At 41.6% G+C, this 19664-nt stretch overlaps 1 protein-coding gene across 3 annotated transcripts in view; it reads right to left on the reverse strand.

Annotated features, from left to right (window-relative positions):
* Positions 1-12170, reverse strand: part of LOC109515817 (UDP-N-acetylglucosamine--peptide N-acetylglucosaminyltransferase 110 kDa subunit) — a 15232-nt gene extending 3062 nt beyond the window's left edge. Inside the window, exons 1-18 of one of the 3 annotated variants that reach the window (XM_019869839.1) lie at positions 11791-12170; positions 10844-10994; positions 9120-9363; positions 8934-9002; positions 5612-5728; positions 5426-5505; positions 5083-5278; positions 4829-4969; positions 4641-4741; positions 4245-4398; positions 3919-4020; positions 3623-3802; positions 3315-3473; positions 3083-3172; positions 2846-2971; positions 1732-1902; positions 1512-1628; positions 1161-1331 (exon numbers count right to left, since the gene is read on the reverse strand). In XM_019869839.1, coding sequence (XP_019725398.1) covers positions 1161-1331; positions 1512-1628; positions 1732-1902; positions 2846-2971; positions 3083-3172; positions 3315-3473; positions 3623-3802; positions 3919-4020; positions 4245-4398; positions 4641-4741; positions 4829-4969; positions 5083-5278; positions 5426-5505; positions 5612-5728; positions 8934-9002; positions 9120-9363; positions 10844-10994; positions 11791-11827 — 2406 coding nt within the window. In that variant the 5' untranslated portion in view covers positions 11828-12170. Of the gene's footprint in view, positions 1-1160; positions 1332-1511; positions 1629-1731; positions 1903-2845; positions 2972-3082; positions 3173-3314; positions 3474-3622; positions 3803-3918; positions 4021-4244; positions 4399-4640; positions 4742-4828; positions 4970-5082; positions 5279-5425; positions 5506-5611; positions 5729-7069; positions 8881-8933; positions 9003-9119; positions 9364-10843; positions 11025-11790 lie in introns of those variants that run through there. The other 2 variants (XM_019869838.1, XM_019869840.1) reach the window with 2 other exon arrangements.
* Positions 12171-19664: the final 7494 nt, after the last annotated feature.

Genomic DNA, 19664 nt, shown 5'->3' on the forward strand with positions numbered 1-19664 from the left:
CCCCTAAAATTTTCTCAACGGATTTAGACGATTCACAAAAATGATCAATTTAAGAAATAAAACGGCGGATTTCTGGGTATCCGCGGAAAATTGCCATCCCTGATAGATATATGTGGAAAATGATCATCTTACTGTAATACAGTGGTCCTCAAATAGTGGGGCGCGCCCCCCTGGGGGGCGCGTGAGGCTCCGTCAGGGGGGGCGCGTTTGGCCTCGGGGAACATGCTTTTTTATTTTGATTTTTTTTTAACTGTCCTAGAATAAAGTGCAATTGCACCTCCACTACATTAGGGGGCAGTGGCGCTCACCTTGGCAGAGTGCGCTGGGAGCATTCGCTCGGTGTTTTGTTCGCACTGAGCATGCGCGCTTTGCACACGGCACAGAGTATGAGCTTGAAGTGTAGACACGAAGTCGACAGACGGGGAGAGAGAGAGAGACGGAGAAAAGAGGTCTACCGAAAGCCAAGATGAGTAAATAATAAAAATGACGAAGCGTATGTAGCTCTTGGCGTCACTGTGACTACGGTGGGAGGAAAGACATCAGACAACATGAAGCCAAATGAATTAAGGCGTCACTTAAAGACATTACACCCCAATCTCATTGATAAAAGAGTTTTTTTTCTTCAGAGAAAACGTGCCGAATATTGCCAACAATCATCCCATTTTGTGACTGCTACATGTTGCCATTAATCCAGACATCATCTTTGATAAAAAAAAAAAAAAAAAATCAGCACAAATTATTATTATTATTATTTAATATTGTGCTCCTGAGATAATGTTGGTGATTAGTTTGAATGCATTATTAGTTATTGATTTTATGTAATTTTATTTTTCAGTGTCATATGGTTTGACATGGTCAGTCAAAAAATATTTAGAGTTAAATTAAGGATTTAATTTTACTTTTGAATTTCAGATGCACTTTAACTCTTTTCTGTTATAGTTAATAAAGCTAATCTTTGTTGCAAGTTGGTCCATATTTCTTTTTTTATTCTCTTATACGTTAATAAGGATACTGTCTTATGCAGAGGTGTACTTACAACAATTTTATACACAAATGATACTACAGGTATTTATAGTCACAAGGGGGGGCGCGAGATGTTTTCTTCTTCTTGGGGGGGGGCATGACAGAAAATAATTGAGAACCACTGCTGTAATACATACCTGTGTGGTGGCAAGGCCATTGCTGACGGTGAAGCTGTTGATGGTGACTTGTATTTGGCCTTGGTTGATCATGTTAATGATTGCTTCAGCAGCCGTGTTCATGGGAATCACAGGCATAGACAATGCTCCATTTGTGTCTGCAGCAGACTCCTGATTGTTGTCACATTTCATCTGGCCAACAGAATAGATTCCTCCAAAGTTTGAGTTGCATGTTTAGCAAATTTTGTACAAACAAGTCATCCTTATTCAACTGTCAGGAATAACTTACAAGTGGATTAGTGCACCACGTTCAGTGTTGTTTAACAAAAGCACTCAGATTATTTTTCTTCCACCTTCAAAAATGTTATCTACCTTGATAACTTTGACATCTGGCAGACTGTCCAAGAAGGCCTTCAGATCGATACCATTGAGAACGATGCGGTTGTCAAAGATGTGTCCATTTGACTTGAAATCAATCACTGCCTTTTTCTGTGGTTACAACACATAACGGCACAATCTTGTTTAAAAAAAAAAAAAAATCAAGAAAATTGAGCAAAAAAAAAAAATGACAGCAGGTGGAGACAGTACAAACCTTGAGATGAGGAAACATGTTGGCATGATCACCAATGAAAAAGGTATGTGGCATAAAGGCAACCTTCTCAGAATATTGCTCAACGACTTCCCCAGGTGATGTCTCCTTATCGGTGATGATGTAGTCCATGAAGGGCGCGCCGCTGGTTCCAGGGTAACCTAGCCACATAGCCTAAGGAGAAAACAAATGACTTTAATTTTTTTTTTTTTTTTTAAAGTCAAGCCATACACGATTGACTCTCAAGAGACACAGCCAAGATGAAGCTTAAAATTATTAAGCATCAATAAGCCTGTCATGATAATTGTTTTAGGGATGATAAATTTTCTCACAATAAACAGTTTTTTAAAATGCTCATCACCCATGACATTTTCTAATGAAATAAAGGTATCTTGGCTCAACAAATGTTGATTTCTATGTGATTTAATCAATAATCTTCTAATTTAACACTCAAATTGTTGAATACATTTTATATGATCTTCGTAGACTTACTTTGTATAAACATATACAATCCAGCAATTTCAAACAAGTTATAATTTTTCAATGCAACAGTGACCTTGCATTGGAGCTACACGGACTGCACGCTGGCTGGTCTCACTGTCAATCAATTTAGCCACTCGAAAAAGTTATCTGGTACCAGTCATCAGTCTTTTTAAATTCCTGGCGGTTGTAGCCATTGTTCTCAGAACCCAAAGTGCATAAACAAGCAATGAAATTATGCAAAAATGGCACCCTAGACGATAGCTGTAAGCCGTACGATGGTTGGCATTCACGCTACTTGGTTATTATTATCGATACTCCACTCTGCTGCACCTCACTAAAAACACAAGAGTTGTGCGTGCACGAGACATGTCAGCCGAACTGGAACAGTCGCACTGAACCATTTTTCTTACCGTTTGTGTACTTATGAGGGCCGACTACCACAGTAGTTGAATGACGGCAGAAGGGAAGGAGCAGTGCGAGTGATTGATGATGACGTATATAAAGAAACGCTCGTAAATGACCATTGATCAACTCTCAATAAACTGTCATGTCTATTTTTTCCTCATCCAACAGTAAGTCAATATAGCAATTATCCGTATCGTGACAGAATTTTGCATCAATATGTTGATCTCACCTGAATAGGAGCAGGGCGCAGGGCAAATAGCTCGTTTCTGGCCCCTTTGGTGTAACCATTCATGTTGACCAGAATGTGGACCCCGTCCTGATGAATACGATCGGCTGCCTTGCCATTACAAGGAATCTACAAGTAGAGATAAAAGAATCTATAAAAATCCCGAGACTATTTTTTATAAATATTAATTACACACAGCTCTATTTGTAGCCATGACCTTCAGAAAATACAAGACGTCACCTGTGAGAGGTCTGTGAAATTATGAGCCTCTGCCACGACTTTCACTCGAAAGTTCGTACTGTCATCAGGGCTCAGTGCGTAGCAAAACACCTTGGGTGTGAAAGGGAAAGATTACATACTGAATAGGAATGATGAAATATTTCTATAAAACCCTACCCAATTATTCTTTTTGGTAAACTTCTTTGCAGCTTCAATTTATAACTAATAAATTGACTTGTTTACAGTGACTCACCTCAAATTTCTCAGGATTGTGCATGCCAGGAATGGACTGCATCAAGTGGGAAGTCGGGTGGTTGCCAAAGTCTGAGCTGACATAACCAACACGCAGTCGTCCACCGCTGGCCGTCAGGTCTTTTGGATGCTCGTAAGCAGGTTTGTGCAATGCATTGATCTGTTCAATAAGCAAAAGTGGAAAAATGGTACGAGTCAGAGGGGTTCATTTCAGAAGCTACACTAGGAGGTTGCATTATGCACTTTGCTAAAACACTCTCAAAACCCTGGTGCAAATAATTCAAATGTGGCTTGGAAGAGAAAGTGTACCTTGTCCAGGCAAAGGTTCCCATGGCGCTCAGCAATGGCCTTGCGAAAGCCGTGAGAGAGTGGATACAACATACTGTGGTGAGGGTGAACCGATGGTAAGCGGTTCTTTTCCAGTTGGTCAGCAACAATGCTCACTAGTTTTTTCATTCGTTCATCATAATCCGTCCAATCGCACACAATCTAAAAAAATTGGGAGAAATTACATCACGTACAGCAATGCTGTCAAAAAGTAACACAATCCCAAACATTGAATATGTAAATGGTAAGAATACAGTATGAAAAAAATCCCCACCAACCTGCAAGCAATGTGCCAGGTTACAGTAAGCATCAGGGAAATCAGGCTTGAGTTTCAAGGCGGTGCGGTACGATGCGATGGCTTCTGGGATGTTTCCAGAGTCCTTACAGACCAACACCACCGTACATTAGAAACATGATACATTCTTTTTATAAATAAGAGTCAACCACGACATTATCATGCAAACGTCTTTTTTTTTTTTTTTTGTCAATTCCCATCATAGGAGCTCGGTCAATCCTATAGTTAAAAGTACTGATAACACCGCTCGATATAAATAAAAAATCATAAGGTCATTAGTGACACAGTCAAAAGTCTAACAACGCTTACTTTGTGTATTGAAGCCAAATTGCTGTGAGCATCAGCAAAAGCAGGATTGATCTGGATGGCACGGGTGTAGCACTGGAGGGCCCCTTGCACATCTTGCATTTCCTTCAGCGTGTTACCCATGTTTGAGTACGCATCCGCAAATGTGGGGCTAATTCTGTGAATCACAGACAGTGTTAGCACCTTGTGTAAACCCTCGCTGTTATCTCTGAACAGCATAATTACAGTTTGAAGATAACCTGTGATCTCTCATGTTCTTCCACACCAGATTAAAAGTCAAAACTGTATATAATAGTGGCATTGTCTTAACACAAGTGAAAGAATCACATACATTTGGGTGTGGTGTGTCACAGCTTGACAACAATCAGTTATTCTGTATACTATTGCATGAATATAAACCTGATAGCTTCCTTGTAGTGCATGAGGGCCTCCTGGAGTTTTCCCTGCTGTTGCAGAACACTGGCCAGGTTGGAGTGAGCCGCAGCAAACTCTGGGAACACCTGGACACATTGAAGCCATTTTGATGGTGTCCTCCTCGAACTGATATTTGACCCACGAGTAAACTCTTATCGATCATCAAGCCGTACCTCTAGCGCTTTTCTGTAAAGCTGAACTGCCTCCTCAATGTTGCCCTGTTCACGTTTGATGTTAGCCAAGTTGTTCAGGGAGTCTGCGTGCGTCGGGCACAAACGCAAAGCTGTGTTGTAGCACTCTTCTGCCTCAGACACCTGAAAAAACATTGGTCAAGTTAGCATTTAGTCATTGCTACGTCGAATTAAGTGATAGATCCTTCAAACTTCAGGTCAGTGGTGTGAATCCGTGCTCCAAGTAGTTGCCTTACATTGCCTTTCTCCTTCAGTGCATTTGCCAAATTGCAGTAGGCATCTGGAAAGTGAGGCTGCAGCTCAATAGCTCGGCGGTATGTGTCGATAGCCAGGTCAATGAGGCCTTGCTCATAGTAGACGCAGGCCAGGTTTCCATGAACAACTGCGTGGTTGGGACTAAGACTCAGGGCTCTCAAATATCCCGCCACAGCTCTGGAAACACAACATATGCTAAAGCCTCATATTTAATCAACAACACTGAACTGCACAAAATAAGATTTATTGTAATCACAAATCTGGTTACCTTACACAAGCTAGATCAACAATAGGTACAAAAACGTCAGGATGGAGATGACTGACCTGTCAAAGATTCGGGCTTCCTTCAAAACGTTTCCTAAATTGATGTAGGCATCGAGGAAATTTGGGTCCAGTGTCACTGCCTTGAAAATTGACACACAAGACATACAAGTACACATATTAATATATGGGATGAATAAACAACATTCATACATTTGTTTCTGGGTATTTGAAAATATAGGAACAGACCTTCTCAAAATGGTGTATGGCCAACCATATCTCCCCCTGGGCATTGAACACACAGCCCAGGTTGCTCCAAGCCACTGCGAAGTTGGGCTGAGTCTCAATGGCTTTCAGGTAGCAAGCCTTGATTTCCCAGTGGAAAAGGCAACAGGAATGGAAAAGAACAGATGGAAAGGGAAAGTATAGCACGGAGAGGGGAGGACATGGGATTGTTAAAAAAAAGAAAAGAAAAAAAGAGTGTGTGTGGGAGTGGGGTGGGGAGAATAAAAGCAAGAAGAAAAAAAAACAACAAAAAAAGGGAAGAGAAAGCAAAATTAGTGACTTAACTCCGGGAAAACAAAAAGTGAGTCTACAGCACGGGCTCGCCTGCGCACAAGTCTGCTGCGCTAAGCTGCATTGCTTTTTCCTACGCTGCGCAGATCCAACCAACACCTACACATCGGCCCTCATCGTGCAGTTATGGCCACAATTTTAAAAGCTCAGTGGCAAAATTAATACCTAACAGTGTGAACTGACTTCAAACCACTGGAGTAGTAACAACCCAAATTGCTACACTCCATTACTGAGCCAAATAAAGTTTGTGTGAATTTAAGCAACGCGTCTTATGAAGGCATGACAACTCACAACCTGTGATGGTGAACCGATTGTGCAGGTCATGGTCCCTGAAATGCATGCGCGACAACATCAGCAGGTGGGGTTGCTGCCACCACAATGCACCACGCCTGCGCAGCCTCGCTGCTGGCAGAGGCCATCGCTTTGCTGCTTCGCTTTGCTGCTTCGCTTGCTATACGGCCTGGTGCAATAGCCACAGACCGACACCCTGCCACACCAGACTGGCACACGCCACACCCAGCATCTCTTTGAATAATTGCGGTTGAAGAAACATTAGCACAGCAACAGGAGCCTAGGTTATGATGCAAATAACATGGGACATTTTGAAGTCAGTAGGGACTGTTGAGAGCAAACTTGTACATGACCAAAATCCAGAGATATTGGGGCATTTGGGAGCGAGGCTGGTTTTAAGGGTGGGGAGGTCTGCAACCAAGAGGCCATAGGGGTTGGGGTAGAGGGTCGCATGCTGGCGCGCTGTGCCTTTTTGGTTGCCTGGAGGGCTTCGCTGCGCAGCCCCTGCGCTACTATAGACTCACAGCGCAATATCTGCATCATCAGAGCACTGCAACTCAATAAAGAAGGGAAAAATAAAAAAACAAAACAGGAAAAATAATCAAGAGTTATGTAAGAGTTAGAGCGTTCTTACTTGTTTTTCACCATTACGGCTTCCAAATCCAAGTTTCTTTATACTTAATTTAGAACTCAGTAATTAGTATAAGCATATCTTAAAAATGCTTACTGTCATTTCTTTTGCTACTTTTCTCATTTGCTCTTCAAGAGATGCCACGAGAGAGGAGCTCAAGCGTGAAGTGAGGTGGTTTTTCTTTTTGGTGGCTGTTACAAACCCGTTACCATATTTTTGGACTTTGTCAGAGTGGTGGCCGCGGCTGGCTGGAAGAAGAGAAGACTGAGGCTGCCCCTAGTGTTCCTTTCCGCCGGGCACCTACGCAGGAATAGTGTCACCCACCTGAAACCTTCTATACAACAATTTCAGTTGAGGGAAAAAAACCAAAAGAGACAAAATCAGAAACAACATTGTTAGTAAAGTTGATAAACAATGCATTGGTCTTTCAATTTGGAAATGTAGCAGGTTCTTCCAAAACACATCAAGCATAACCAACTATTTTTAGTATTCATTCATGCAAAAAAATGTTTGAAAGAAAACCCAAAAAATGTTTTGGGGGAGCGAGATGGGGAAGAAAGGCTTTTTGTACTTGTAACTTGAAGTCCTATCAATTGTACGAATTCAAATGAGCTGTCACTACAGGAGGGCAGTTACAGGCTTGATCTTAAACATAATGAACTGATCCCATTGCGTTGGGGAAATTACATATCTGAAGTAAAATGGAACAAGAGTTAATCGTTGATTTTCTGCCTTTTAGCATTTTCAGGAAATATTTTAATGCTTACAATGCTTTGTCCTGGCCTGCTTTCTTGAATCCTGGCCAATGGGGTAGGGAGAAAAGTCTGTGGTTTATTTGGATCTAGAAGCCTCCACAGCTCTGAAATGAAGAAGTCATCGCTGTTGCTGCGCACGCCTGTCCTTTTCGAACCGCATCTGACGCAGGCGGTGGAGTGCAGATTGTGAGCTGTCTGCTTGACACTGACGGAAGGCACCACTGAAAGGCACCCAAGTTTAAGTTTTTACAACTTATATGGGTGACTATATCATGGCATAATAGAAAACATGGCATAGTGAGGCACAGTTGACTAAAAGAAAGAATGGGCACATGAAAAGCACTTTGTGGGAGGGTGGGTGTTAGAAAGGTCAGGAAGACAGCTCTTGGCGCGCACACTCCACCAATCCTTAGCAAGCGCGCGGGGGGCCAGGGAGCGACAGAGCTGAGGAGCTTGGCACTCCCTGATACTCCATCCCCACTCCTTTAACCCCCCTCATCTAGCATAAAATAAGAGGGCCTGTAACCACTAGTTCAACTGCACACCTCCAGATATGACTCCGCACAGGGAGCTGCTTTTAATCGGAAAAGAATTCAAGTGGCAAATAGAAGCGTAAATGTTCTCAGTGTGAATGTTAGGTGGGGAGGAAACGTGTGTAATGTCCATTAACTGGATATAATACTGGAGTACAGTGGTGAGGTTACAAACCATCTTATCTTTGGCACTGCAAATAGAAACTAGGTACTTATCAGTTCATATATTCGTCACAGACCGAGCCAGCATTTTCCCCCCACAGTCAACTATCAATTGTATGGAAACATTATAACAGATGGCAAGTGTTTGACCTAATAGAGCCTTTCTTCCTAAAGGGTAGAAATGACGTCTTTTCGAAGGTCAAAGGAAACCAAAAGGAATTAGGACAACTGGTAAGATACGGGGTTGAAGGGAAATGTCTACAATACTGGGGAAAACTATTTTTTAAAAATTCTATAGAGAATGTTTTATCATTAAAATAATGATTTATTAGTGTATGTTTACTCACATGGGCTTTATAATTTAAGATAAACGTTTTTTTAAAAAAACATGTATGCAATGCACACTTTTTAATGAGAGAGGAGAAAGACCTGTTTTCTGATATATAATGGGGCAAACTGCGGTAAAGGTGAGGGTCTCTATTTGCTTAAAAAGGAGAAGAAAAAAAAAACGTCAGTGGCCTAAGGACGGCTTTAATAGGAGGGGTGACACAAAAAACAACACACAGAAAATCCAATCAAAGCACCACATTATTTCAAACACCAGACCAGGACACCAGACATACCTTGGCCTCTTCCAAGCGCCCAAGTGCTTTAAGCAAGTTGCCCAAGTCACTGCGCACACAGTAAAGATCCTGAGAAAGAGAAACAAATCACTTCAATATTTTGCAAACAACTGCTTTTAAGCTGACAATTGTTTGCTCTTGCTACTGATGGCTTGATCTTAGTCCAACGTGTAGTGCTCGACTTACAGGGTTGTACTGTAATGCAGACACATAAGCCTGCACTGCTCCTTCCATGTCCCCTGCGGCGACCAGAGCTGCAGCCAAGTTGATGTATCCGTCGATGAAGTCCGGCTTCAGTCGCAGAGCATGGCGATAGTGTTCAATGGCCTCCTGCAGTTGCCCTCGCTCCTTGTACACATTCCCCAGGTTGGAGTATGCCTCGGCCAGCATTGGGTTCTGTTTAATGGCCAGTGTACTGAAATGAGCTGACCTGTTGGATTAGAAACGGGACAGATTGGTCAAAAATCCGCAAGTGAATTTCTGGCACCAAGTAATATGTGAAAGGAAATCTACAGTATATATCTATCCATTCCCTCATATAGCCTTGGACACGTATTGATGCAATCGCACCCTTGAGAAGAAGCAATAATCAAAGCAGAGAGGTCAGACACATATACTTGGACATGCAGAAACTTGATGTATGCAACTTGGTGGAGTGAGTACATGGGCCTTCTGAAATGCTCACTTTAAAACATTATCTTTAAAAACAAGGAGGAAACTCATGAACCCGCTCAAAGACCTCACACTGAAATTAATATTAGACTGTTTATGTGCCTTTGTATGTGCTGCTGTTTTGGTTAGCATCGGGGGTCATTGGGGTCATCAACCAAAGATTTAACATTCCTGTATGAATGATATGTAGGGGCTGAAGGAACGACACTCGGCATCGGTTTTTATTTCATGAGGGTGAAAAAAGAAGCCATCGACTTAGCTTGAAAACGCAACTGGCAATATATAACGTATTACAGAACAAGACACACTTCTACAGTTGTCCAAACAAAATACACTCCTGAACTAAAACTCATATTGAAGCTGTGATCGTTGGTCATATTGTATGCAACCTCAGGCATGGCTCCCGGACTGTTTTCTCTCCCAAGCTAAAGGAAGTTCGATCAATACAAAGGGGGGCTGAGAAAATTATTCATAAATATATCTTAGAATATAGATAAAATGCTGGAGGGGCTTAACTTGGATGATACAAATTTCTGACGGTGCTATAGCACCAACTAGACCCGGATTCGCGCCATTCCTGCCCAGCCTTAATAGTCCCAGCATACAAGAGTGGCACAGCCAAAACAGACCCAAGCGGACAATCACGAAAACAATTAAGAGTTGGCGATTCTTCACCCCACACCAAGCAATTGAGCACCGCACACCTACTGACAGGTTCTAGCAGAAAAAAAAATGCAATACCGAATAAGGATTTGGACTCCAAATACAATATATACCGGTAACATACTGCATTCATTATTTTTTTTTAACTATGAAAATTGTAAGAATATCAAGTGGAGAGCGTATTAATTTGGACTTTAAGGGAAAATGTTTTCAAAATTTCATCAACATAACAACCATCATTTGGACGACAATTATTTTGATTAGGACTCAAAAGTCGGCCTCTTTTCTGTGTGAACATACTTGAACTGAATATCGATTTGATCTCATTGATGTCGAACAAACTAGCGTCCTGCATGTTCAACATTTTCAACCTGAAACATGTAAGATAATAATTTCTTGATGAAACCTGTCAATAAAGACCTTAGCCACTGAGGCCACTGCTGGGAGGCAGTATTTAATTAATGAGCAAGCAAAACTCAGAAAAATGGTTCTTTGATGACAGAGAAATCGTTGACTCCCCGCAGCTACACCGCATCTGTGTTGCATTGGACCCATGAAGAGCCCACCTCACCTACCTGTCAAGCCTTCGGCACTGGAAGTGAATAGAGGAAAGGAGCAGCAGCACGCCTGTGTTATCAGGCTCCTGACGCCAAAGCTGCATGCAGTGGCGCTCTGCTGCCTCAAAGTCCCCTGACTGATATTCCCGATGTGCCAGCTCAGCCAACCCTTGGAAGGAAAGAATACGTTTTGACGATTCTGGAGCACCAACACAGCCCAAGGAACAGGGGGGAAGGGGGAAAACAAGACATTAGATGTGATGGATGGAAAATGGCAGACAAATGAAAAATAAATTATAAATACTGATCACATATATATTCAACAAAAAACAAGATGGTGATTTTTATTCAACGATAAAAAGTTGAGGGTAACATCTTTCAATACAAAGTGAGGGAAAACAAATCTTATAAATTGGGCATTCTGTGAAGACGGGCATGTTTCCATGCATAAAGAACTGCTTACACACAGTAATGTAAAAAGACTGCTCGAGCATAGTTTATTTAAAATGTGCATGCTGCCTTGAAAACATGCAAATGCTTGACTTAAAATTGATGACAAAATACATGCATGGGGTGACAAAACAAATATAGGAGCGGGTCAGCATAGCATCATTCATTTACACAGAGGATTAGTATCAATGCTCAAATATTGCTTTTACATTACTCCTGCATATTAAATCGTACGTATTAAGGAGGAATTAGGATGCAGTTAACCCTGCAGAACAGGAACTAAGACAAATTCACATCAGCCATCGCAGCCTTGATCATGTGACAAATGTCTTATATAATCAAGCTAGACTCTGACAAGACGCAGTTGTCTTTTTAAAACCACTACGATACAAGATACAGACCAAAATGTTCACGTTGTACCAACTCGGTTACATCAACGCTCAAAATGACTGCCGGTTTCTGTTCCCCCCCCCCCCTACTTCTAACGCCATTTCATATTTTAAAAGGGAACCAACCTGTGCTATCAGCCACGTTCCCCACGGAGGTCGTCATCTCCTCGGTCTTCGAGTCTTGCACGGTGGACGTCAATGTGTCAGCCGGCAGGTTTACAGTTTTAAAAAAAAAAACGTGCTACCGGGCAGTCGTCTTTGTGCAACAACGAGCAGCAAGCACGTTGCCAGCCAAACGGCAAGCCGTTACCTTTAATTTCCGTCACGTCACGCGCCGCTACGTCAACGTTGTAGTTAATATCTGTTTGAAAAATAGCTTGCCAATTCAAGTCGATACACGATAAATATTCGGAGTAACATCAAACGTACTTTTTTTAAGATAAGGCTAGCTATAGCTTCGTGACAACGCACTCAACGAGTAGAAAATGGCGAAGTGGGTGTAACCACATTTTGGCCGGGAAGTAGTTCCTCAGCGTGTCATTTCGATGCAAAAAGCGACGCGTATAAAACATCAAATAATATTGTATTCATCCAACACTTAATACTGTTATGTAAAATGTATGTTTTATTTATCAATTAATCATAATGTTCTCTCGAAACAAAAAAAATACTATAATGCCAGTGGCGAACTATTATGCGCGGAAGTATACATTAGCGCAGTAACGATAAGGACAGTGACTATAAAACCAATGCGCGAGATGTTTACCTGACAGTCTAAAATAAGATCTGTGCAGATATTCAGATGACAACTTTTAATTGCCCACTCACCATAATGTATGTAAAATTAATAACTTGTAAATTCAAAACTAAACGTTACATTAAGGTGAATTGGCATGGTTAGTCCACACTTTTCAGTTAAAAAAAAGTTTATTAGCGTGAATTCAAATTGACCTGCATCTTACTGAGAGTACAGTACTATTGTATTCTGATTCATTTATTACTCATGACAGTCGTTCAACAACAATTTACCACCGCCATAATATAATTCTTTAGCAATTATTCATATAAATCAGGAACATATTAGGAAACGTGTGGGTGGGTGAGGGGTGGGGGTGGTACATAAGGTACCGAGGTACACCCTGAACTGGTTGCCAGCCAATCGCAGAGCACACATAAACGCACAACCATCCACGCTCACACTCACACCTCAGGAAACTTTAGAGCAGCGGTTTCCAAAGTCGGTTCTCAAGGGCCGCTGTCCTGCCTGTTTTCCAGCCCTCCCATGAGCGACACACCTGATTCAAATAATCAGGGACGTTCTAACGCTGCTTCAGAGCTGGCTGATGAGCTTACCATCTGAAGCAGGTGTGTTGCAGCCGGGAGAGCTGGAAAACAGGCAGGACAGCGGCCTTCCAGGCCATGCCTGCTTTAGAGTGTTCCATTAACCTGCCACGCATTTTTTTGGAATGTGGGAGGAAACTGGAGGACCCGGAGAAAACCCACGCAGGCACGGGGAGAACATGCAAAACTCCACACAGGAAGGTCGGCACCTTTGCACTGTGAGGCCGACATGCTAACCAGGGGCTGCCCGATTAGGAAACAATGATTTTCTAATGAGATAGAAAAGGCGGGTATTTACTATGTATTGTTTTGATGTATTTAATAATTGTTTGGTATATTCTCAGCTGTTGTCACCCTGTGGCCCACATTTTCCTAATTGTGATTCCCTCGCCACCCACTTTTATATAAACCAAGAACAATAAAGAAAATTCTTGTTCAAAAGTTCCATCCATTTTCAATACAGTACCGCTTATCTTGAACATGGTCGCTGGGAGTGCTGCAGCCTCTCCCAGCTGACTCGAGGTGAAAGGCGGACTACACCCTGAACTGGTCGCCAGTCAGCCGCAGGGCACATGTTGAAACGACCAGCCATTCACATCCAGATACACACCGTCATTGAGCGGGAACTGACCCCATGCCGTATTAAAAAGTTGCCTTTGAAATTATATATTATATTTTATACATACACAATAACAATAGTAAAATCCTAATAGTAAATGCAACATCTGTACAGAAAAAAAACATCAATATAAGTTAATGAAAACCAGTGAGTTGTATGTTGATACTGTCTTAAACCAATGGTTCCATGTATTTTTCCCTGTCCGCGACCCACCTAAAAGGAATCCACGATCCACTTTTGGGATCTGACCCATCAATTGAGTATAACTGTTCTAAAGTATTAAACAAGTCATGCAAAGCTTCAAAATGAAGAAGCAGGTCAATTGTATCATAGTGGCGCTAAATAGCTTCTATGTAAAATAAAATTCGTACGTAAGAAGTTCTATTGTTGTAAATATGAATAGGCATATTTGAACATGTCGCCTTTTTACTGGTACGGTATTTCTTTTCAGATTGTATTGTTAATTTTTTTGATTGATGATATTCTTCACTCACAGCGCAGTCTATGCCGAAGTTTCCAATGTGAAAAATCACGGTATGTCCTGTACATACTGTGTTGTCGTATGTCGGTGTTGTTATTCGTGAAACGAATAAATAAAAGGTGAAAATATTTGGCTCAAGGCTGTTTTGTTTAAATGAAGTACAACAAAATGGCCCACAGGAGGCGTACTCTGTAAACTAATTGGAAGGAAACGGCTCCGGAGATCTGTGAAGAAAAACGTACAGTAGGTGGGGGGGGGGGGCTCGATTTACGTTCAAGTTCTGTCCCTGTGACCAGTACGAAGTTGTACGTTAGTCGGGAAGAAATATTTCTAAGAAAAACAGAAAACACTCAAATGAAAATCAGCAAGTATAGAGATAAGTAACAGTGTTGTCGCAGGCCTACGCGCATGAGTCATGAAATTCCTAAATCAACCGCCGCTCTAAAACACTTCATCGTGCACCGTTCATGAACTCAAAAATTATAGTAAATATCAAAATAAAACAGATTTTAGGTCATGAATGCAAAACAATCGAATGATAAATGAGTATCCCTTCTTGTGAAGACTATTCTTTAACCTTGATGTACTGTAGTTACTGCCGTTTGTACAATATTGCCAGAAATCAACGTATGTTTACATTATCTGTACTTGAGTGAGGATATTAACCACCTGGATGCAATTTCACCCACGGCTACCTTAGAGTAGTTCAGGAAACCCAATGAAAAAACAAAAACTGAAATTGAAAAAAAAATGTTTACGAAATAAAATAAACAGGAAAATATATTTTTAAACTAACTGGAACTACAGCTTACGTTTATAAAACTAATTAAAAGTAATTATAATTAGAGCATAAATGGTATTTGTTTTTATTTTTGTGAAGATCGTACATGAGCTATCTGGGTTCATTTTAAATGTATTACTGTATTTATTTCGGTATTGCTGTGCTTCTGTAGTGACAAGAGAACGAAAGCCAATTGAGAAATTTTGTTTACTTGATTACACAAAAAATAATAATAATCATAAAAATTAACAAACTTGCCCTAAAAACATAAAAACTAACAGATTTTAAAAGCAAAAGTCAAAACGAAATAAATCCCAAATTATAACCTCAATGGCTACTCACAAAAAGGTAGTGATTGTTTTTCTGAAAGTTCAGCATGAACCTAATATTCACTACACGTGAACTCAATTTAACCTTCTCTAAACCTTTGGCTACATTCCAACTGTTCAATGTTTCAGAACTTTTTGCACAACTTGCTGTTCTCTAACAAGGAGCTGAATGGCAAAATACATAACATGTGTTTGCTCCATGAATGGACCACTAACAGGTTAAATAAGAATTGTTATGTAAACAGTTTTGATGCTGCATTTTGACACCATGAAACCGAAAGGACACTGTACAAATGGCTTCAAACAGGAGGGAAGTGGCCACTGATGTGAGCGTCACACAGTGTCATCACAATGTTGGAACAGAGATTGGAAGAGTCACAGAAAGGCACAGAAGTGGATGTCCTTTGGTATGTTCAAGGATGAAACACCTGTCGTGAATTTTGACATTCACCTCTTTGTTAGCGAGCAAGTTGTGAAAAATGGAAGACAAATTAACCCAAATATCACTACTCATATAATTTGGTCACCTACATGCTGATATTTTTTTATCCTTGTTTCACTTCATCACAGTTTTTCTTGGACTCCCGTGTAAGTATTGGACCCATGCAGTCATTAGTGTAGCAGTCTTTCTTGTATATTTTGAAAAAAGGGGGGTGGGGTGTTCTGCTTTGTGCACCCTAATTTCCCATATTGTTCCCCAGTGGGAAAGTAGCTGACATCATTGCTCCTGTTGGTTTTGCGGTGCGTGCTCAAAGTATGCAAGGGCTTCAGGGTTTGTGTACTCTTTCTCCAATGTTTCTCTGCTTTGCTCTCACCCTTCACACTGCTTTCGTGCTCACCCGATGATGTCATACGCACTGTATGCGGCAATTGCATCTGACGTGCTTTATCTTTGTGCAAGCCGCAGCCAGGCATTTAGGCGTTGAGCACATCTTCTCTCGTACATCTAAAGGGTCGGTGACAGCTCTCCGCAACAAACCCCGTTTTCTTTCACACGGGCTATTTTTGGATGCACGTGAGAGCAAGAGCTCACTGGTCAATTTATTAAAATGCCATTGCATTGGCTGAAGATGTCAAGAATTTAATTGCTGCATCTCAATGGGTGACCTTAATTTCAATCCAGTGGATATAGTCCAATACACCATGATGACCCACATTATTTAAAACTGCATTCATTGATATGTGAATACAGTGGATTTAAGGGTTGAGGGAGTTCATTCATTAGATGCATTACACCAACAATGCCACAACAATTGGGTCTGTTCACAAAATCATCTTTTAATCATCATGATTGATTAACCTTTTTTCCTCCGTAGTTTTGCCCGTGGTAGTCCATGGCGACCAATCCAGTCCATCACACCTTGACCCGAGTCAACTTGGATAGGCTCCAAATCATGTGCAACACAATTGCGATAGTGCTACAGAAAATGCTTGGATGGTTGGGGTTGTAACGAAAACCGATTTGAATCAGACAATCGGTTTCGATTTAAAAGATGTGAGCGCGCATCAAATCGAACCAAATCGTTCCAGTATAAAATGTTCCGGTGTCGTTGAATCGTACCGCACACCGTGTATCAAGGTACCCATCGAATCCTCTTTTATCAGAATCAGAATCATCTTTCTTGGCCAAATATGTCAAAATATACAAAGAATTTCTCTCCCGAAGTATGAACCACACTCAATTTGTGGTGTAACAACCACAAAAACAAAAAGAACATTTAGGAAGTACCTGTAACATATAAGTACAGAGAGCGTTTTTACAGAATGTAAGGATACTTATTAGTAATGTAGAATTGAACACTGACAGCTGCGTGATAGCTGTGCAAATGACGTGGTGACTATCTATCTATCTATCTATCTATCTATCTATCTATCTATCTATCTATCTATCTATCTATGTAAAAAGTTTGGGAACACCCTTAATTCACAGCTTTTTATTAAAAATGTCCAGAATTGTTAATTAATACTTAAGTCATCAACATTTTGCAGAAATATCAATGTTATTATTAAACACATGTTAATCAAATCAGATGATACTCAATGACCTGGAATGACTTTCAGTTCACAGTTGTGCATTATCAAGAGTTAACAGCTTGAATTTCTTGACCTCCAATATATGAAGGAAACACCACGCTTACAGTCCTGACAAATGTGTTCAGATTGCAAAATGACAGCCAGGAAGTCATTGCAATTGAACCCAACCATTCCTCTGCAAAATAAAGTGTCCTTAAATCATAACACATTTTGAGGGTTGAGATCAGTTGTATGTTATCAATCGGATCTTTCACTCGAGAGATGCACACCCCGATTTTGCTTAAAACACCTGCATCTTTTTCTCATACCACTTTTCCCAGCTGAAATGGTTGGCAATCAGTGAGAGGGCATTTGTGAAGACCAACGGTCGCTGTCACTGGAGGGCGTGACCCTGGAAAACGTTGATTCCTTCACATATCTCGGCTCCTCTGTGGTTCCATCGGGGCAAGGAGAAGCAGAAGTCGCTCATCGCATCGGGGCCGCCAGATCCGCCTTCGTGCGCCTACAACGCCATCTGTGGGGTCGGCGCGAGATCTCGGCGGTGACAAAGGGGCGTGTCTACCAGGCGATCGTGCGGACCATCCTGCTTTATGGCTGTGAGACCTGGCCTATGAGAGTGGCTGACCAGCGCAAGCTAGAAGTCTTCGACAACGATTGCCTCCGCCGTATTCTCCGCCGCCAGGTCCGCACTGCTGACCTCCGCCGCTGCCTGCACCTGCGTCACCTACCCGAGTTACACCTGGGCCACCACGATGAAAGAAGACCTCGCGTACGTTTCCGGCCCCCAGACGGTGGGTCTGAGACGGTGGAACCAGGACTGGCTGAGGCTGTCGGTTGACCTGGCACAGGATCGCCGCGCTTGGGCCGCCATGATCAGGGATGTCGTGCGTGCCAAGGAAGAAGCCGGTTCAACCCGCCCAGGGTGAAGGCCGTTGCAAACAAAAAAACAACATTTGTGAAGAGCACATTAAATGTCAGGATGGACTTTAAACTCAAATTTCTTGATTGACTATGCATGGGGAAAAGTTGCAATTCATTGTTTTTCTTAAATATAATTTTCAATGGGATAAGACAATTCCTCCCTTAATGTTCGAAACCAAAGGTGTCAAACTCATTTTTGTCATGGGCCATATTTTAATTACCGTTTCCCTTGGAGAGCCATTATGACTGAAACCAAATAAAAAAGTCAGTAATAATGGTTTATTGAACTCTGGTTTAAGATACTGTACTGAGGGGTTTGGTTACAAGAAAATGCTTACAATATATATGTCTATTATTTATTACATATGAGAATTAAACATTTTGCTTGAGATTTTAGCAAGCATCGTGGAATTTGACATGTTTGATTTGCTTTCGCGGGCCACATAAAATGATGTGGCAGGCCAAATCTGGCCCCCGGGCCTTGAGTTTGTCAATATGTTCTCGACCCTCACTCCAATGCCAGTGTGCTGAGTGAGGTCTGCTCAACTTTTGGGTTGGACAGTTGAAATAAAATAAGCAGCGCCTCTGATGGTGGTGCACTTCATTTTGCCTCAATTGTTTCAAGACATGATTTATCATTAAAGCTTGGATTTCTGCGACTAGTTGAACGGATTCATCACCATCAGCTCCAGTGCTGGTAAACACAGTAAAATACAAACTGCTCAAAGGAAGAACCTCGTTTAATAGCTTGGTTTCATTTACGTTGCTGTACATGTAGCACACCAACATGCAGTTCAATGTGCTTGTGCTTGTTTTGCAATTTTTGCTTATTTTTGGCCCTTGCGCAAATAATTTCCAAGACCCGCGAATGCTTACAGAATGTGCAAAAAGGCAATGATATTAGATGTCTCCCAGACATGTTAATCTTTCCAGTGGTTTGAATCATTTTCCGGGCCTTTATTTAAATCATTTGTCAGCTGCAGACTGATGTTTTATGGCTGCACATTTTGCCCTTAGAAGTCGTGTCAGAACGTACAAACAACGCACGGCTATAAACAGCTTGAGTCTTTGAAGTGTGGCTAAAAAAATACACAGATCTGGGTTGTAATTCATGGCACTTTCCAAAAGAGATTCCTTGATTGTACTTTACATTGCATGATTATATGATAAGCTTTCTTATGGTGTTTCTACTGGTGGTGACGTGCCTTGAAAGACAGAACATATAGTGAGTGAAATTAGGAGCTCGGATTCCAAATCGGTTCGACCATCTACACCAGGGGTCCCCAACCGCCGGTCCGCGGACCGGTACCGGTCCGCAGGGCATTTGGTACCGGGCCGCACAGAAAGAACTTGCCTTAATTCCGTTTTATTTCGGAATACGAAAGATGTTTTATTTTGAAAAATTACCGGATTCTCCGTTACATCCGTCTGTGTCACGCTTGACACACGTCAAGCCACGCTTTCCCCCGTCACGTGACCGATTCCGCTTAAAAA

Source organism: Hippocampus comes, unplaced genomic scaffold (assembly GCF_001891065.2).
Source record: "Hippocampus comes isolate QL1 unplaced genomic scaffold, H_comes_QL1_v1.1 scaffold9, whole genome shotgun sequence".
NCBI lineage: Eukaryota > Metazoa > Chordata > Actinopteri > Syngnathiformes > Syngnathidae > Hippocampus > Hippocampus comes.